Raw genomic sequence first — 22,740 nt, 5'->3', positions numbered from 1 at the left:
TGCAAAGGATTGTCCACAAAAATTTTGTAACTATTGCAGGCAACAACGGCATGTCATCACAACTTGTCCCACTCGCCTTAAAAAGAAGCAACACACTGTTTATCATGCCACTGCTAGTGCTTCGAGTTCTACTACATTATCGCTCCAGCTTTTGTTCCTACACCTTCTGCAAACACTCTTACTCTAGAAATGGTACAACAGATGATTATGTCAGTTTTTTCTGCCTTTTGGTCTTTCAGGTAATACTTTCGTTTCTTTTCAACCATGGTACCTTGATTCTAGAGCCTTTAATCACATGACAAATTCTGATGTGTCTCTAACCACTGTGAAAACTTATGATGGCAATCATCAAATTCAAATAGTTGATGGCACCTCCTTACATATTAGTGTTATTGGTGATATTTCCCCTTCCTTGCCTAATGTTTTTGTGTCTCCTAGCCTTTCCACAAACCTTATATTTGTTGGCCAATTAGTTGCTCATGATTATAATGTCCACTTTTCTCGTTTTGGTTGTATTGTACGAGATCAAGTGTCAGAGAAGATTATTCTAAAGGGACCTCAAGTGGGATGACTGTTTCTGCTTTTCCTCATATGTTGCATCTTCATCTTCACCTTTATCTCTTATGTCACATTTTTTTGAATCCTCACTGGAGCGGTTCAAGCATAGTTTTGTGTATGAAAGACGTCGTCCTCATCCTTCTAGTACCCTTCATGATGATGCTCCAACACTTGATCCTGACCCACCACCTCCTGCATTGGATCATGTTCTATCTATTCTACCTCTTCGTCGGTCCACTCGATCATCAAAACCTCCTGATTGGTATGGTTTTTTTAAACCTATTTCTTTATCAACTACCTTATCTTCTATTTATATTCCTTCTAGTTATACCCAAGCTATGGAACATGAATGTTAGAAAAAGGCAATGCAAGAAGAAATCCAAACACTTCAAGAAAACCACACATGGGATATTGTGTCTTGTCCTCCCACAGTCAAACCTATTGGAAGTAAATGGGTTTTCTCTGTCAAGCTTCGATCTGATGGCTCTTTAGATCACTATAAAGCTCCAATAGCAGCTCTTGGTAATAGACAAGAGTATGGGATTGATTATGAGGAGACATTAGCTCTTGTTGCCAAGATGACTACTGTTGTAACTAGAGAAAATATCTTTAGAATCTTCCTAATTAGAGGAAATAGATATATAATCTTTTATTTTATTTTGTTTTCCTAGTTTCCCTATTTTCCTTTTCAAGAGAATTAGATTATTACAAATAGAGGATATGAGAATGTATTTTTCATGATTGCGAATAATAAATCAGTCTTATTTTCAACTTGGTGTTAGAGCTCCCGATCTTGGGGCTCTGTTCCGCTGCAACAATCGCACCGCCGCCGCTGTCCGACCACCACCGTCGCCGGTTGGGGTCGTTCATAAGGCAGAAAGGTGCGCCCAACACTGACGATCACAATGCTAAAAGTCGCTCCGTGAGAGGAGCCGTCACGCGCCGCCACGCGCCTCCACTGTCGCCGGCGCGTGTAGCCCACGCGCCCACCTCCGGCGAGACCCACTCGCCACCGCCGCCACAGACAGGGTCGTCAGAGCCTCCTGAGTCTGTTCCTGGGGTCGGTGATGACCCATTTGACCTATATTTAAGCAGATATGAGTTTGAAGGTTTTGCTCCTCTTCTCGGTGTGACCCACACACCGTCGTCGTCTCGGAAAAGGTCACCGGAGACTCCTAGTTCCGTTCTACGGGATGTCTAAAGTAAAAAGGATTCCTTTGGGAGTACCTAATGACCTACGAAATATAGGAGGTACCGATCGGTTGAATGGTCAAAATTACTTACAATGGAACCAATTTATTCGAAGGGTTCTCAAAGGTCGTTCAAAACTTGAACACATAGATGGAGGAGGACCAGGACCATACGACACTTATTTCTCAATTTGGGACAAGGAAGATTCATTAATTATGACTTGGATGTGGCAACCCATGATTCCTGAGATAAGGAGAAATTATATGTTTCATTCTTCTGCAAAAGAAATATAGGATGATTTACAAAGTACTTTTTCTTTAAAAAGGGACCTTGCTGCTTACTATGACATTGGGAACAAAATATTTAATACAAAACAGGGCTCCCTTTCCGTATCAGAATATCACGGAATCCTGAGTGGTCTTTAGATGGAATTCGATCAGAACCAAACAATAAAGATGTGTAAAACAGATGGCTGCCACTCTTGCTGAATTCATTGAAAGGGGAAGAATCTTTAAATTTTTCCAGGGCCTGAATCATGAGTACAACCCAGTCCGGATTCAGATTTTTGGAAGAGAAAAATTACCATCCCTGTTAGAAGTTTTTTTTATGGTAAGAGGAGAAGAAACTCGGAGAACTGTCATGCTAAATGGAGGGATCTCCAACACAGGCTCTGCCATGACAACTGGAAAGGGAGTCCATAAGGGAACAAATGCTGGGGGAAAGACGTTTGAAAAAGGTATTCATGGGGACTATTGTTCATACTGTAAAAGATCTGGACATACCAAGGAAACATGCTTCAAACTCCATGGAAGAAAGAATGTTCTCGAGCGCATGGGAAACAACAAAGGGTCTCCTCAAAATGGGTAAACCATACCACCTCAGAACAGGAAGCCACCAATCAATCTAGTTCTTCACAGTCTAATCCACCACCACCAGATCTTGATATGAAAGCTTATAAGGTGTTAGATGTTAAGATGTGTGTTTCTGTTATTTGGGCTTAGTCTATTATGTATTAAGGGCATTGGCCCATATCTTACAATATAAATAAATTACCCTATGTGTATGCAACACACACAAGGGATATTCTCTCCCAATCTTCTCTATTTCTCATATGGTATCTAGAGCACAGGAATAGTTCCAGTCAACTCCACGGTCTCCGGCCCCCATCACTGTCGTTGTCGCTGCCGCTGCCGCCGCCGTCGCCGTTGCCGCCGCCGTCGCCGGAGTTCCAGAATCGACCGGCGACCACACCATCGGAATCGTCTCGGCCGGGCGACCACCGTCGTACGAAGATTGCGGCGAACGGAGCTCTCACGCGCCTCCACGCGCCGCCGCAAGAGTCGCCGCTGCCGCCGCGCGTGCCGGCGCGTCGCCGGAGCTTTCCGCCGCCGATCAGCACCGCCGTGATCGCCTCCTCGCCCTCTTTCTGGATCTGTGGTCGTTGCGTCAATCGGAGCACTTTGATTTTTTTAGGGTTTCTCCTTCCCTATGGCGTCTTCCTCGTCTACAAACACTTCTATTGGTGGCTCATCTTCTGATCCTTCAATATATACCAATTATGTGAATGTACACTTGTCCATTGACAAGTTAGATGGCACAAATTATGCAACATGGGCGTCCGACATCAAACTTTGGTTGAAGAGTCAAGGGTACTTAGATCATCTTACTCAAAATGTGACTACTGCTCCCATAGATGACACTTCCCGCTGGATGAAAATTGATGCTCAGTTATGCATTGTTATAAAGTCCACCATTCACTCCTCACTGAAACAAATGTTTCGATCCTATGAAACATGTTCAGAAGTATGGGCACAAGCGAAGTTGTTATACACCAATGACACTCAGCGTCTTTATGGTGTTTGTCAGGACCTATTAATTGTTATTGGTCCGCGCAATCCTGGTCCTATGGCAGAATATTTGGGTAAAATTCATGCCCTTCTTCATGACTTTAATGATATATTACCTCCTGCTTCCACTCCTGCTGAAGAATTGGAACAACGATCAAAGTTCTTCATGTTGTTGGCATTATACGGACTCTCTGATGATGTTTCTCATGTCCGTGATCAGATTTTGGGTTCTCCTGTCATACCCAACTTTACTTCTACTTGTTCTGCTCTTTTGCGTATACCGAGCAAACCCGTCACTGAGACATCCCCTCATACTGATGATTCCTCTGTTATGGCTGCTCAACGTGATGATCGAAGTCGGTCTCGCAAGCCAAGTAAAGGACGTCCAAAATGTGACCATTGTGGCAAGTTAGGCCACAAAATTGATAGATGTTATGCTCTCCATGGACGTCCTCCTCGACCTGTAGCAATGGCAAATTCTGATCCACCTCCCTGATCACCGTCTGCAGACCATCCTACTTCATCTAATATCGTAGACAAACCTGCAATCTTTAACGAATTTCTCAAATGGTATGAGGATCATCAGCACTCTGGTTCCACTACATCTGCATCTGTTGCACGTACAAGTACACCTTTTGTTGGTCTAACTCACTCCCTTGGACCTTGGGTCCTTGACTCAGGCGCCACCGATCATATCACTGGTAACAAGTCCTTGTTTTCTTCCTTGTCATGTCCGGATAATTTACCCTCAGTAACAATGGCTGATGGGTCTAGAGTCTCATCTCATGGTATTGGTACTGTTAATATTTTTCCATCCATATCCATTGATCATGTCCTTTATGTCCCTGGGTCTCCCTTCAACTTATTGTCCATTAGTCGTTTAACTCGTACTCTTAATTGTGTTATTTCATTTACTAAAGATTCTGTTTGGTTGCAGGACCGGAGTTCGAAACACATGATTGGCACAGGATGTGAGTCTCATGGCCTTTATCATCTCCGCCCTTCTCCACATGTCGGCGTTGTCATGGAGTCACCATCCCTTCTTCATGCTCAGTTCGGTCATCCCAGTCTTGCCAAACTACAACAACTTGTCCCGAGGTTGTCCACATTATCAAGTTTGTCGTGTGAGTCTTGTCAGTTAGGGAAGCATACTCGTAGTTCCTTTCCTCGTAGTGTCTCACAAAGGGCGTCGTCTCCTTTTTCATTGGTTCATTCTGACATTTGGGGACCTAGTCGTGTTAAGTCCATTTTAGGTTTTCAGTATTTTGTTACCTTTATTGATGACTATTCCAGATGTACTTGGTTGTTTTTAATGAAGAATCGTTCTGAGTTGTTTTCTATTTTTCAATCTTTTTTCAATGAAATAAAAACACAGTTTGGGGTTTCTATTCGAAATTTACGTAGTGATAATGGCCGTGAATACCTTTCTCAACCGTTTAAACAGTTTATGGCTTCTCATGGCATTCTTCACCAAACCTCATGTGCTTATACCCCTCAACAAAATGGGGTGGCTGAGCGCAAGAATAGACACCTTATTGAAACAACTTGTACACTTCTTATTCATGGTCAAGTACCCTCCCGTTTTTGGGGTGATGCAGTTCTCACAGCATGTTATCTTATCAACCGCATGCCATCTTCCGTCCTAGATAACAAAATCCCTCATTCTATCTTATTTCCTCAAGACCCTCTGCATCCATTACCTCTTCGAGTTTTTGGGTCTACATGTTTTGTTCATGATTTTAGTCCTGGTCTTGATAAGTTATCTCCTAGGTCTCACAAATGTGTCTTCTTAGGATTTCCACAGTCACAAAAGGGCTATAAGTGTTTTTCCCCTTCCCTCAATCGTCATTTTATCTCTGCTGATGTCACTTTTGATGAGTCTTCTTTTTACTTTTCACATCTATCTTCTAGTTCTGTACCTCTCCCTGTTCCTGTTGATATTCCTCTTATATGTGATCCTCCTGGTGATGCTCCACCCACTTTGTCTTCTCCTTCTTTAGACTCTCCTTCACCACAGGATCATCCTTCACCTCCACCCCTTCAGGTTTATAGTCGTCGTAATCGTCTCCCTCATGACTCACTTCCGGTGCCGCCTCATGTGTCTCCTCCGGCTCCAGCAACTGAGTCTGACTTGCCTATTGCCCTCCGTAAAGGTATACGCTCTACTCGTAACCCTTCCCCCCATTATACTGTTCTCAATTACCACAGATTATCTCCATCTTTTTATACTTGTCTCTCATCCATTTCTTCTGTGTCAATTCCCAAATCTGTGAGTGATGCCTTAACTCATCCTGGTTGGCGTCAAGCTATGATGGATGAATTAAGTGCTTTACAGGAAAGTGGAACTTGGGAGCTGGTCCAATTACCATCTGGAAAGTCTGTTGTTGGTTGCAGGTGGGTGTATGCTATCAAGGTTGGTCCTGATGGCACGATTGATCGTCTGAAAGCTCGACTGGTTGCCAAAGGCTACACACAGATTTTTGGTTTGGATTATGGTGATACTTTTTCTCCAGTGGCAAAAATGACCTCTGTTCGCCTCTTCATTGCCATGGCCGCTCTTCGCCAATGGCCTCTTTACCAACTTGATGTCAAAAATGCTTTCCTCAATGGTGATTTGCATGAAGAAATCTATATGGAGCAACCGCCTGGCTTTGTTGCTCAGGGGGAGTCATCTGGATTGGTATGTCGTCTTCGCAAATCCTTATACGGCCTAAAACAGTCTCCTCGGGCCTGGTTTGGTAAATTCAGTTGTGTTGTTCAACAATTTGGTATGTCTCGCAGTGAAGCGGATCATTCAGTGTTCTATCGCCACTCGAGTGCTGGATGTATCTACTTAATAGTGTATGTCGATGATATTGTTCTCACAGGAAGCGACTATCTTGGCATCTCTCAGATGAAACAACACCTTTGTCATCATTTTCAAACCAAAGATCTTGGCAAACTCCGGTACTTTTTGGGTATTGAAGTAGCACAATCCAATGATGGTATTGTCATATCTCAGAGGAAGTATGCGTTAGACATCTTGGAGGAAACAGGGTTAATGAACTGTAAATCTGTTGAGACACCTATGGACCCTAACATCAAACTCCTACCAAATCAGGGGGAGCCTTTCTCAGATCCTGAACGGTACAAAAGACTAGTTGGTAAATTAAACTATCTTACTGTTACGCGTCCTGACATTTCTTTTGCAGTTAGTGTGGTGAGTCAATTTCTAAACTCCCCATTTGAAGACCATTGGGATGCAGTTGTTCGCATACTGAAGTATATTAAAAGATCACCTGGAAAAGGTTTGCTATATGGCCCTAACAACGATACAAAAATTGTTTGTTATTCAGATGCTGATTGGGCTGGTTCCCCTTCTGATAGGAGGTCTACTACTGGATATTGTGTCTCTATTGGTAGCAACCTGATATCTTGGAAAAGTAAGAAGCAAAGTGTTGTGGCAAGGTCCAGTGCAGAAGCAGAATATAGAGCTATGGCATCAGCTACTTGCGAGCTTGTGTGGCTTAAACAATTGCTTAGTGAATTGAAATTTGGAGATGTCACTCACATGATACTTATATGTGATAATCAAGCTGCTCTCCATATTAGCTCTAACCCTGTCTTCCATGAGAGAACCAAACACATTGAAGTTGATTGTCATTTCATTCGAGAAAAAATCATATCCGGAGATATCAAGACTGAGTTTGTTAACTCAAGCAACCAGTTGGCAGACATATTCACTAAGTCCTTACGAGGACCTAGAATTGATTATCTTTGTAACAAGCTTGGAACATATGATTTATATGCTCCAGCTTGAGGGGGAGTGTTAGATGTTAAGATGTGTGTTTCTGTTATTTGGGCTTAGTCTATTATGTATTAAGGGCATTGGCCCATATCTTACAATATAAATAAATTACCCTATGTGTATGCAACACACACAAGGGATATTCTCTCCCAATCTTCTCTATTTCTCATATAAGGAGAAACTCGAGCGCTTGGAAGCAATGGTTAAATCAATGAGTAAGCCCTCTGGATCATGTACTTTGTCCATAAAAGGTAAGATTTGTCTCAATATTGTTTGTCAAGTGTCTCAAGGTATTTGGATCCTTGATTCGGGTGCAACTGACCATATGACACCTTTTAGTGGGTCTTTAAACTCATATGGTAAAAGCAATAAATCAAAACTTATTATAGTTGCGAATGGTCTGGGAATATAATTTTGGACTCATCTATTATATTGAAGGATGTTTTACATGTTCCTCAATTAGCTAATAGTATTATCTCTGTGCATAAACTCACACAGGATTTAAATTATTCAGTAACATTTTTTCCAATATTTTGAAATGAAAGACCTAAGAAAACTCCAATATTTTCTTGGAATAGAGGTTGCCTACTCCAAGAACGGAATTTTCATCTCCGAAAGGAAATATGTACTTGATCTCCTCAAAGAAACAGGAAAGCTGGGATGTAGAACCTCAACAGTTCCTATAGAACAGAATCACAGAATTGGAAGTGAAGAAAGTGCTCCTATAGAGAAGGCCCAATATCAGAGATTGGTAGGAAAATTGATTTATCTATCACACACAAAACCAGACATTGCTTATGTTGTGAGTGTAGTGAGCCAATTTATGCATGATCCAAGAGAGAGACACATGCAAGCAGTTGACAAAATTCTCCAAAACTTGAAGTCAAGTCCAGCAAAAGGGGTTATTATTCAAAAGGGAAGACATATTGACTATGAAGATATATATTGATGCTGACTATGCAGCTTCTATTACTGGCAGAAAATCTACTTCTGGGTATTGTGTATTTCTTGGAGATAGTCTGATAACATGGAGAAGCAAAAAGCAAGATAGAGTATCTTGTTCTAGTGTAGAAGCTGAATTTCGAGCCCTTGCTCAAGGAATGTGTGAAGGACTCTGGATGAAAATCATTTTGGATGATCTTAAAGTCAAAGTGAAGAACCCGGTGCAACTACACTGTGACAATAAGTCTGCTATGAGCATAGCCCATAATCCAGTACAACATGATAGAACCAAACACATTGAAATTGACAGACATTTCATCAAAGATAATCTTGACAGAGGATTTGCGATTACAACTCATGTTCCTACAGAACTTCAAATAGCAGATACTTTTACAAAAGGGCTTCCTCCGGGTAGATTTCAAGATCTTGTAGGCAAGTTGGGAATGATTGATATTCATTTACCAACTTGAGGGGGAGTGTTGTAATTAGAGAAAATATCTTTAGAATCTTCCTAATTAGAGGAAATAGATATATAATCTTTTATTTTATTTTGTTTTCCTAGTTTCCCTATTTTCCTTTTTAGGAGAATTAGATTATTTCAAATAGAGGATATGAAAATGTATTTTTCATGATTGAGAATAATAAATCAGTCTTATTTTCAACTACTACAATTCGAACAATTCTTACTCTTACTACTTCTCAATTCTGGCCATTGCATCAAATGGATGTGAAGAATGTCTTTCTTCACGGTGATCTCAAAGAAGAAATCTACATGAAACTTCCTTTAGGTATGCTTCCTTCTTCTTCTACTTATGTTTGCAAACTACGCCGCTCCTTGTATGGGCTTAAACAAGCTCCTCAGGCTTGGTTTGAGAAGTTTTGTACTACTCTACTTTAGTTCTCATTCATGTAGAGTCAATATGACTATTCTCTCTTCTTTCACAAGTCTCCCACTGGTATAGTTCTTCTTTTGGTTTATGTGGATGATCTCATCATCACAGGAACTGATCATGACTTAATGAAGAAATTGCACATTAAGCTACATGCAACATTTCACATGAAAGATCTTGGACAACTCACCTATTTTTTAGGATTGGAGGTACATCATCAATCCAATGGAATATTTTTAAACCAACAAAAGTACATCCAAGATTTGATTCAATTGGAGGGATTAAATGGAACTGTGTCAGTTGATACTCCTATGGAAGTCAATGTCAAATACTAGAAAAATGAAGGAGATGTTTGTCAGATCCCACTCTGTATTAGTGTTTGGTAGGACATTTTGTATGTTGTTCATCGGGTCAGCCAATTGATGCCTGATCCTCGTCATTTTCATTTTGTTGTTGTTCGCCGCATTATTTGATACCTTAAAGGATCACCTACACGTGGGTTATTCTTTCCCAAAGACTCATCTTTACAACTTGTGGCATACAGTGATGCTAATTGGGCAAGTTGTCTAGATACTCATCGATCTACTACAGATTGGTGTATGTTTCTTGGTGGTACCTTAATTTCTTGGAAATGTAAGAAGCAAAACCATGTTTATAAATCTTCTACTGAGATTGAATATCGTTCAATGTCATCTGCTTGTGATGAAGTTATGTGGTTACGTGGTCTTTTGGAGCAGCTTGGATTTTCTCAACCTAAATACATTTATTCATGTCGATAATATGAGTGCTGTTTAGATTGTTGCAAATCCAGTGTTTCATGAACGTACCAAGCATATTGAAGTAGATTTCATTATATTCGGGAATCATTGACCAACATTGTCGTCTCTCTACCTTACATCTGCATTGATCTTCAAGTTGCTGATATATTTACCAAAACCTTGTCTCGACAGCATCATCAGCTTCTTGTTGGCAAATTGTTGCCAGATGACTTACCAACATCAATTTAAGAGGGGATGTTAAGTATTTGATTATGTATTTATTAGTCTTTATTAGATTATTATTTTCTACCTTTAATAGATTATTAATAGGATTTATTCACATTTACTCCCTCTAAATAGGAAATCTCCTATAATCCTTCCCTTTGCATATCTCTTGCAATCTTCAATATTAATGCAAAAATATTATATGTTTCCTATTTAAGAAAAGACGGTTGCATAATATAATTAAGCAATTCTAAGCAAAGAAATCTCTCATATGCTCTCTTGTCTTGATATTTTGACAAGTATGTATGCAAGTTGTCCTTAAGTCGACACATATGGGTGCAAATCACGTCATTGTCAAGCTTATATTTGATATAATGTTTGTCCACAACAGTCCATTTTAAGATAAACAAACCTGTTGGGGGTTTACACAAAGATAGGACAATATGGTTTAGAGAGACATTTAGGGAAGGAAATGGGAAAGCTTTACCATTCAAGAGAATGCAGTGCATAGGCTATGCAAGGCATCAACACATATAGCCTCTTACTAGATTCTTGGGTTAAAATTAATTGAGCACAACTTTATAGACACTAATACGCAAGACCACTAAATCCATTTGACCATGAGATACAAGACAATACTATTTCCTATGTACATGTACTATTATCATTTCCGTGAAAAAAACCTTTTACAGATGGTGAGCCACTATGAACAAGCCTCTAAGGCAAAATTTTCCCCAGTATGAAACTTTTACCATTGACTGTCATCATTAATTGCTTTTGATTTGGAACACTACATAAATGATTCTATCTTTAAAAGACGAAATGAGGTTTTAAACATCCATAGTTTCAGCTTCACTACTTAAAAACTTCATCCAAAAAATTTGTTGTCTTCTATAAGTTTCGATGTCCCCAATAATTGTCCCCAATAAGATCATTCACACTAAAATGGATTAAAGTATAATATATTAATCTCTAAAAAGAGAGGAATGTAATTTAAGAAGTAGATGTGACGGCAGGCAATTTAATAATCTACATAGGGAAGGCATTGTAATATTTCAAAATCATAATTTGATAATACCCCAACTACGAAACAGATTTCTCAAACAGTTTTCTTTATCCTATAAACCCAACTGAAATGAAAATTTTAAGCTACACCAAACACGCTTAAAAAAATGACGTGGTGGCTAAAAAACTGATATACACGTCAACTTAAATTAGACAATAGCACCACAAGCACATAAAGAGTGTTATCTGTGTTTGGTCTGTCAAATTCCCCTTTCAAATCAATTGGCACTAAGTGAAGTTGTCCACCAGATATATAAGCCACACTCCAAGAGTTGAGGGAAGTGATGTGGAGTGGAACTTCCCAACTTTGTCGATCAAATTTCATCTTATGAACAATTATTGTTGAAAGTCCAATATCGACTAGAGATAAGATCAATTTATAGTATATAAGTGAATACAAACCTCACTTTATAAGCTGGTTTTGTGAGGTCAAGTTAAGTTTAAAGTTCACCTTTAATATGGTATCAGAATCATGATTTAGAACTAATTTTAGTGAAATTTATTGATTGTTGAACGTATTGTTCCAGTTATATAGACTTTGACTTTGATACAGATTTCATCTTATAACTAATTGGTATTAAGTTTAAACTCCAACATATATATATATATATATATATATATATAAGTCGCACTTCAAGGGTGGTTGGCACAAGAAGTAGTGGCTTGCAACCTTTAACCAAGTGGCTTGCAACCTTTAACTAAGTGGCTCAGTCAAATCCTGAAAATGTTACTGTGTATTAAATAAACCATACTGTAAGAAGAATACCCACATTGTGTGCGTTCAAGGTCCGTGACGATGTTAGTCATTGCTTTCGGTATTGAATAATCTATACTAATACCATGGTTAAGAAAAAAGAAAACTGCGTCGGATAAATGAGAGATTGTTAAGTAACCATATGATCATTTCTTACTCATTTTTATAAACATTTATATCTAACAATTTAGAAATCAAAAGCCATCCCATTACTCAGTCAAACTCCTCAATCTAATTTCAAACAGACCCTCAGACATCGAATGGAATATCATCAAATATTATAAAGAAAATAAAAATCAATATACTCAAGAATTGTAAAAGCAATAAAAAAAAAAATAGTCAGTCCACCCTTCAAAATGGCCATCCTCGTGCTAATTCAACCAGACGAACATATATTATTTATAGCGTATGGAACTTATTTCAAATTGGTTACTACGTGAAAGCGCAGAGAAATAATATTAAAACCGAGCTATGAGAATTAACTCGTACCTCTCCAGCGGCAACAAAGTGCCCATCTCGTGACAAAGCTACGCAGCTCAAAGGCTTTGGCATTCTATTAGACACCATGAGGTGTGACTGAGAGCCCAAATTCATGTCATATATCACCACCACGGAACCTGCCAAATAAGCACATTTGGAGCTCAAGGCATTTGAAGCTAACCCATTGCTATTCTTTGTTGTCAACCCAATCACCTCCTCCAAAACCAGCTGAAAGGGGCGAAAGTTACAAATATCAGGAACACTGAGAGTCGCGATTGTGCATTGGTTATGAGAAGGAAAAAGAAATCACGGTCCAATATACAAATTATGCACCAAAATTTAACTTAACTCGCCGTTTGTAGCTCAAATTGTTACGGAAACAAACAGAGTTAAGGTTTATTTTCCTAAAAACCAAGATGCATATCACTCAAAAAAGTTCAAACATAAGGAGCCCCCAAGAGCAATAACGCGTTGGTTTAGGGAACAAAACACTACTTAATACCACGCACTACACAAATTTACCATGAATCATATTTTGTTAGTTTAAGTGGGCAAGAATTACATTCTCTTTGAACAAGGTCCCATTTTTCAGACTTTTACGCAAAACAAAAAACACAACCATTAAGCGGAAAAAACTTTTCCTTCCACGGCTTCTAGTTTAATTTTATTGACAAACAAACAATTCTTAGGGTTTATAGTTCATAATTCAAAAGGCACATTGTTACGTAACACCCAGAAGAGCCATTGCAAGTGAATTGGGCTTCAAATTCACAACTCATTATTCATAATCACGCAAATTAACAGTGAAATTTTGCTCAACAAACAGCTTCTAGCTCGACTTCAAAAATGCATAGGCTTAATAGGTTGGAAAATGAAAAAAAAAAATTGAACTTCGTTTTGAAAATGAATCAATAAAATGAAACCTTTGAGACTGGGTCGGGTTTGTTGAGTTTGCGAGTGGCCTTCATTGTCTCTGGAGAACGTTGGAATCCTCAGAGCATCTTCAGCTTCACGAAGCTCTCATTGCATGCTATCATTCAATTTTGAGTGATAAATGGAGACTGAGAAGAGAGAGAAGCGGGAATTTTGTACAAACTAGTTTGAAACCGTACGTACTCACGGAACGCTTCTCTTTTTTTTTCGTTTTTTCTGTATTTTTTAATAAAATAATATAATTATTATTTATATTAAATAAATAAGTTTTAAATATGTATATTTAATTGCTATATTACATATAATAAATAGATGTAATAAGGTTAATAATTTAAATAAATAGTTAAATAATTATATTACTATATTGTAATATACTGAATGTATTTTTATAGGTAGATTTTTTAATATTAACATGTATAATAATAATTAAATTGATGCATTAAGGAATTATTTTAGATAATGTTTAAAGAAATGAATAGCTTAAATGAATATTTGATATAATTAAATGTTATTAAAATGTAATAATTATCATACGTTGAATATAATATTGTTGTGGCGAAGAATGTAATTATTATAATAAATATAAATGGTAAAACAATGAAAATGTAAGTTATTGTTATAAATAAGAAGTTTAAATTTAGTATGTAAAGGCATAAATTTAAAATGTTACAATCAATAAAAATGTCTCATTTTTGTCAATTACATTTATATTATTAATAATTAATTGTTATTAATGCTTTGCTTGGATTTGAAAATATTAAAAAAAATAATAGATGAAATTGTAAGATAAATAAATTATTTCTGCAGTAAAAATTATTATTACTATTGTTAATATTATTAATATATTATTATTAATATAAATGTATTTATATTATTATTTCATTTATTATTATTATTTTATAAATTTATTTTAATTATTATTATTATTAATTTTACTATTATTATGATGTAAATTAATTTAAATGTATATTTTTTAAATTTGTAAGATCCATGAAAAATATTTACCTTAATAGTAACAATTTTATTACTAGTAGTAATAAATTTCTTTGTGAATGGAAAATATAATTAATAAGTTTATGTAAAAATAAAATGTGGAAAGCTAAATAAGAAATTTTGGTAGCTTAAATGGTAGAAATTTGTGGTGATTTCAAGAACATGGGTTCAAACTCTTTTCTACCTTTTTGTTTGAGGGATCAGATATGTCAAGTGGTGATTAAAATATCAATATAATAAAATAATATTAAAAAATTGTTAAATAGTAAAATTTTTATACTATAAATAACCTGGGAGGTTATTCTGCACAAAGAGAGGAAGAATCAAGTGAGAAATCTTTAGTTGCAAGAGGAGTAGAGGTTCTACAGGATTTTCGGGGAAACAAATTCTGAGCAAGAGATTAAGTCTGAAATAGAGGTAGGGGAGTTAACCTTTCTAAGCTTTTATATTATGATTTAGTATTATTTTATTACTATTCATGTCTTGAAATTTTGTGTGAATATTGTTAATGAAAAACATATATGCTTAGTATATATCTATCTATATTTAATTTTTGTGTTAATATTATATGTTGTTGTTTTGAATCTGTAAATAAGAAATTTGTTAAAAACTAGTTGAGGAACACTTTGGCTAAGGAAAGACTTGGTACTTAAGTTGTCCATGGTGACACACCTCTCTTTCCTAGAAGTCTACTCGATAGGTTTTTAACTTAAATCCTATTAAACACATTAAGTACGGTTAAACTATTATGTAATATACTCAATTGATATAAAATATGTGATGGATTCATCTTTCTGGAAGGATAAGAAGATGTCTAACCGGCTATGCCAGATTCAACTCCTTAGTTCCCTAGAACGTTTATATTAAGGTTATAATTGTGATGGTAGGATAGAGGAATCTTAAAAATCGAAGTTGGTACATCCTTGATCATAGAGCAACTGGTCAAATCCAGTAAGTTGTGACTAGTCATATGTACTGGCGTTTATGGTGAGCTTGATTCGTCAAACATTTGATTCTTCTCCGATGATCATTTATGGTCATATTTTAGTATTGTTAATTTATTCTGTGATATATTCATTTTGTATGATTTCTGTGATGATTGTATTTTATTATATTGGATTTGAATTTATGCATCTAAACATGATATGAGTATTATGGGGGGATTTTGTAATGGTATAATATGACTTGAGGAGGAATATGAGCATGGTATGAGTCTCGTGGAGATATTCTGTAATGATATGGTATTTGTGTCTATGTTGATGTTGACGGTCCTGTTGTTGGAGGTTATCCTGATACTGTGGAATGAGTGTCTATTGGATATTGTGGAATGAGTGTTTATTGAGTATTGTGGGATGAGTGTTTATGGGGTATTGTGGGATGAGTGTCTATTGGGTATTGTGGAATGAGTGTCTATTGAGTATTGTGGGATGAGTGTCTATTGAGTATTGTGGGATGAGTGCTTATGGGGTATTGTAGGATGAGTGTCTATTAGGAATTGTGGTATGATGGGATGAATATCTATGGTGCGATTGTTGTATGATGGTATGAGGGTGTCTCACATAATTCTTATATGACACACACACACACACACACACACACACACACACACACACACACACACACACACACACACACACACACACACACACACACACACACACACACACACACACACACACACACACACACACACACACACACACACACACACACACACACACACACACACACACACACACACACACACACACACACACACACACACACACACACACACACACACACACACACACACACACACACACACACACACATATATATCAACTATGAATTATCAATAGTGAGATTATGGAAAGTTACCTTAAACTATATCAATTATGAATTATCAAGTGTGAGATTTATATATCAATTATGAATTATCAAGTGTGAGATTTTGGGATGTTACAAAATTCAGTTTAGAGTTAATTTTATTTAATATAAACTATATTTACATATTTATTTAAAACGTCAAGTTACATTTTTGTCATGTAATATAATTCATGTAAGTAACTTTATATAATTAAAATAAAATAAAAAAAAACATAAATAAAACAAAATTTACAATTAAAATAATTACTATAACACATTAAAAATAAATTATTGATACGTTAACAAAATTATTTATTTACAAATCCCATATATTAAAGGGTTTACATCTTCACTTTGATAAAAAAAATAAAAAACAACTTTAGAAGTAGTTCAACCTTTGTCCATTTTGATTGTCTCTTGCTAAACCTTCTTGGTTAATGTTGTCCAGCTTGCATTTCTTTATGACAATGGATCATTATTAAAATTAGAGAAGAACTATTATACAAATTTGTTAATTTGGATCGTGATTTGTTGTTCGTAATAACTAGTAATATACAACATAGAACAATATCACTTTGTTTATTGGTTTAATTATATTTGTTGTGGCTTTTCAAAATTACATTGAAAAATTAATCAAGTCCTTACTATTAGTTTTGTACTAACAAAGTTAAGGATAATATTAGGTGTTAGTTGGTAACTTTTTATATTTTTTTAAATTATTTTTTATATATTATTAAAAAAAATTGTCACATGTCAAACTCATTGTGTGAGGTGGTGAGACACAATGCTAGATGTTATTACATTAGTCTCAATTTGGTTCTTTTATTTTTATTTTGTCTTAATTTAGTCCATATTTTTTTTAAACAATTTTATCTCTTTCCAAATTTAAATGAAATTTAATTTGTAAATAAATATTTACACATATTTTTATTAAAATTAATATTTTTATTAAATATTTTTTAAAATATTGAATTTATTTATATTTATATTTAATTAATTTTATAAATGTTAATTATGTTCTTTAAAAATACCTAACTCCTGTAAATTTTTTAAATGATGTGATTTAGTGAACAAATTATTGACCCAAAAATTCACTTTTTAAAAAAAAAAGTTGGAGAAAATTTATGTGAAAACTATTTTTAAAAGTTGTTTATTCTTCACAATCTTCTACATTAATTAAAATTTTCACACAATTTTCTTCAATTTATTTTAAAAAATGAAATTAGTTCAGAGTTTTTTTTAACTTTTACAGGTATATTTAAACAACATAATTAACATTTATATAATTAACTAAATATAAATATAAATAATCTTAATATTATTAAAAATATTTAATAAAAATATCAATTGTAATAAAAATATTTCTATAATATTTATATACAAATTAAATTTTGTTTGAATTTGGGGAAAAAAATTGTTTAATTTAAAAAAAATTAAAACAAAATAAAAATACAAAAATCAAAACAAGACTAATGCAATGACACATGAGATAATAGTGACACATGATAATGCTAGTGTCACGTCGCACTCTTAATGCCATGTGGCACAATATTAGTTTACCATGTGACAATTTTTTATTTTTTAAAAGATAAAAAAAAATAAAAATTTAAAAAAAAATATTTAAAAAAAATACGTGACACCCTCTTTAACCATGTGAGTATGAAACTAATAGAAATGACTTGATTATTTATATTTTTCACTATTAGGAACCCAATTGAAACAAACAAAAGTGAGGAATCCATTTGAGTCACCAAAAATCGAAATTAATTGTATAATTAAACCTTATTTATTTAAGAAAGTATAATGAAATTAATTATCTATGAACACTTATAATAGAACTCTTAGTACCAACACCTAAATCACATATTGCAAAATTAATCTCATAACAAAATTAGAACATGAAGTTGAGATTATAATTTTTAAAACATACACACACACATATATATATATATATATATATATATATATATATTATATGTATACTGTCTTTAAAAGATAAAGATAATTGAAAGATATTTACATATGAAATTAGTAAAAAAATAAAATTAAACTTAAAATAAAATTCAAACATATTGTGAAACCTCATCTTTGTACAAAATTACAACGTAAATCTAAAGTTAAATTTATGAAATAAAAGCACATGGAATATAGACATCTTAAAAAGTAAATCTAATGACAAGTGATAGCTTATGGAATGAGAAGAAAATGAAATCGTGCTTAAAACATTTTATACAGAAGTAACATGTCTCATCTCAGAAAACTTTATTTATACTTATAAACTATGGATTTTTGATTTAAGTAGACTATTAGGACAAATGATTATTAAAGAATACACAGGAACTCTAGGATTATACATGCAATCAAATAATCTTCTCACATGCATGAACGAAGCTCAAATCAAGAAAAGAATAGAAATTAACTTACTCCTTTTAAAAAATAGATCAATGAAGTTGAAGATATCATCGCCGAAATTACCTAGGTATTTCCTGATTGTCAAAGAGATGACTCAAAAGTTTGAAAGTTTAGAGAGAAGAGGGAGGAAGTCTAGAAAAAAAGTTATCGAGAGATAATACGTGTTTTAGATTATGAAACCTCATCTTTGTACAAAATTAGCAACATGAATCTAAAGTTAAATTTATTAAATAAAAGCGCATGCAAATATAAACAGCTTAAAAAGCAAATCTAATGACGCTTATGGAATGAGAACAAAATGAAATCGAGCTTAAAACATTCTAAACAGAAATAACATACACTATTACAAATGAATAACTTAAACTAAAATATAGACATGATGCGTAATGTAATCGATTACAAAATCAAAGCAACGTCATGCTGCAATTAAATTTAACCATAACTATATAACTATGGTTTGAAATACATCTAAAACAAAGTTACCAAACAATATAACCATACAAAACAAATCTATACAGGGAATAGGTATAAGTCCCATATACAAACTTGTTCTCTTGAAATCATTTACGAATGTATATTATCTTACATTAATTTGAAAGTCTTATCTCCTGATTCAGTTGAATATTTTGGAGATAGGATCATTGTCTTAGCTCAAGGAAAGTCCAAACCTAAAATATTACAATCCTGAAATCAACTTCAAAGTAACCATAACATTAACACACTACAATAAGCACCAGTCAAATTTACCTCAAAATAACAATCAAATTAGTACAAAGTAAAGAAAACAATAATATAGCAATTATTACAAATAAAAACAATTTAAGAACCCAAATGACATTGAAATTAAAATTATATTTGTTCACTATTATTTATAAAATTAGTAAAACTATTGAAAAGGCGATGAATATAAAAGGAGGTGAATCCATGGAGGAGTGAAAAGTTGGAGAAGGAGCGACAACGGAAGTGGTCACAGAGGTGTGGTGAGTTGAAAGAGATTGAGTGAAGGGTTTGAGAAACTGAAATTTCCTTACACATTATCACTTTTCAAACTATGTTAACATTAATAAAAAAAATTATTGACTTTTTTTAAATAAAATGAGGACTGAAAACAAAAGAAATTGAAAATTATGTTGAATAAATTCTTTAAATATTTGAATAAAAAACTTATTAAATTATTATGTATTTAAATTATTCTTAATTTCGACTTTAACAATTAATGTAAAATTATTAGTTATATCAAATCACTGTTTGAAGTTTAAATGAAGATTTATCTCTTGGTGAACCTCAACTGAAAGTTTGTTTCATTATATCCAATAATTTTACATCATTTAAAAATAGAAGTCTAAGTATGATTTAAATATATCTTCTCTATTCAATCCTCTAATATATCTTTTAAAAATAAAACAGTTCCACAGTGGACACAATATCTACAAGTTGGAAAGATATGTATGTCATTTGTTGGGGGATTGAAGACATTTTTTTTTAGTCTTAGCTTTTACTTTCGTTGTTAGGAATTTACTAACTTGATTCTGTTTTTGACATATAAGAATAGTTGAATAACATGGTTCCACTGAGTAAGATTAGTATTTAGTATCTGACTGGTAAATTAAAGAAACCCATGATAAAATTGATCATGATAACGAGCCATAGAATGACCTAAAGTTCAGAGCATGAAAGAGATTCAACCTAATTGATTTGTGTTCTGAATAAGCCTTTGACGTAACTAAGACTCATAGTGACGTTTATTAGCCAAACAGTGTGTTGTTTGTGGTTGGATCTCATCAAATTTCATAAAGGCAATGATGTTCTTTTATTAATACTTCGTAGTTGGCCAACAAATTAGACGAGTAGTGACGAGACAGGGTTTGGAAACTTTCTTTTGATGTTGAAGATTTGGTGAAATAAGTGGTTTTGCTTATTGCTAACGTCATTTCAATCTTAATGCCAAATCAATTATGAAAGAAAATGAAAAAATATGAAAGGACATGGACGTGTGGAAGGAAACTTTATATGGGTGAATTTTATAAAAGTTTATGAAATTGAAATACTAAACTTAAATTACTTTTATTTTAATTTGTTTAATTTTTCATTTTTATTTAAATAAAATATTTTTTTTTGTTATCTATATATATTACGGAAAATTGTATCACGGAATAGCATTGGTAATGTGAATAAAAAAAACTATAGAAATTGATAAAAAAAATCACTACATACTTCAAAAAAAAGAGTTAGGTTAACCCCATCGAAAAACAGTTAAACCATTATTCGTTTACTTTACTTGGAAAACATATCAATAGGCATCAACAGAAAAACTCTTTGAAATCGACCAAGATAAATAATTTCATCAATGTTAACTTAAAAGTAATTTCAATTGATGTCAATCAAATCCATACACGTCCACAACATTATATAAATATGTACATGTAACATCATTATGTACATCTATTATCACATGCATCTAATCATACAATGTGCAAGTAGAAATTGGCATGAAGATCTAAATATCACATTAAACACCATTAATATCAATTTCATTTACAAATATAGAGAACATTAGTTTACTATATGCAAATGTTAGGCAAAGTTAGAAAAGTTTTATCTTGCTTTCAAAGGACTCAAAAATATAATACGATCAAGTCAAATTTTTGTAACTATGTTGTTTTCTAAATCGTGTCTTTTTTATTGAGAAAAAAAGAAGAGAATTTGTCTCAAAATTTTATAGAGCCTATGATAATTGTAAAATTAATTATTAAATAGTTAAAGTTCTAATTTATATATTAAAAATAACTTTAATGTTTAACCTTTATTATTTTTAAAATAATCCATAATAAACTTAAAATGGAATCTTATATCCTTAAACTACTAGCTAGCATCAAGAAGATTTGCACATGTCTTACATCTCTTATTGTATGAAAAAGAACACGATCATCACAATTTCAAAATAGATAAATATAAATAAGGCAAACTATCATAAATAAATAAAGCATATAGAACTACACCCTCAAAATCAAACAATTATATCACACACACCTATTGTTTACCAAAAGCAACCACGAGAAAAAAAACTTCATTTTAAATATTAGATTACTTATGAAAGATTTTATTAAGTTTAGATATGATGTAATAATATATGTCATACTTTAATGATATTTCTGAAATAGACTTTAAATCTAACTTAATCTTATAAATTAAAATTTGTACTCACTTGTATATATTTATATATATTCATGTTCAGGCATACACACGAGTATGAGATTAAACATTAATAGATAGTTTAATAATAACTCAATAACAGATTAAACAATAAATTCAATAAACAATTTCGCTATAATAAATTATAACTCATTGATCTAATACATATTAAGTTTTAAATTTTAAGTTTAACTCAACCTTACAAAAGTGACTTGTAAAATAAAGTTTACACTTATATATATATATATATATATATATATATATATATATATATATTAAATTGGTCTTATTTCTATTCGAAATAAAATTATTACCTATACTCCTAAAAATATTCCTAAATTCTTTGATTTTCATTTCAATTCATATGATAACCCATAATGTAACATCTCATAATCTCACACTTGATAATTCGTTGATATACACACACACACACACACACACACACACACACACACACATATATATATATATATATATATATATATATATATATATATATATGTGTGTGTGTGTGTTTTAAACACTCAGATTTTAACTACAAACTCATAAATATAACTCGAATTCTTGTAATTTATTCTTCTATCTCTTTCTTCATTGGCACTTAATCAGACGACATTCCTTCATCTGCTACCGTATAACGAATTATACGATCATCGCACATACACAAACACAAACAAGTAGGGTGAGCTAACATGCAACAAATCATTTATAAAACATGCATAATTACTTTGATACACTCAACAAACATCATATAATAATTATGTCAGACACCCTCATACCATCATACAACAATCGCACCATAGATATTCATCCCATCATACCACAATTCCTAATAGATACTCATCCCACAATACCTCATAAACAC

The 22,740-nt window shown here is 33.6% G+C and overlaps 1 protein-coding gene across 1 annotated transcript in view; it reads right to left on the bottom strand.

Moving 5' to 3' along the window:
• The window catches only part of LOC124825576 (Transducin/WD40 repeat-like superfamily protein), a 41,071-nt gene extending 27,521 nt beyond the window's left edge, over positions 1 to 13,550 (bottom strand). The window contains 2 exon segments of the mRNA XM_047298220.2: positions 12,507 to 12,725; positions 13,421 to 13,550. Coding sequence (XP_047154176.2) covers positions 12,507 to 12,725; positions 13,421 to 13,465 — 264 coding nt within the window. The 5' untranslated portion in view covers positions 13,466 to 13,550.
• Between the last annotated feature and the right edge of the window lie 9,190 nt (positions 13,551 to 22,740).

Source organism: Vigna umbellata, chromosome 3 (assembly GCF_029865625.1).
Source record: "Vigna umbellata cultivar VRB3 chromosome 3, Vumbellata_1.0, whole genome shotgun sequence".
NCBI classification, from domain to species: Eukaryota; Viridiplantae; Streptophyta; class Magnoliopsida; order Fabales; family Fabaceae; genus Vigna; species Vigna umbellata.
The sequence above is the reverse complement of the archived record's forward strand: the minus strand, read 5'-3'. Positions and strand labels throughout refer to the sequence as shown.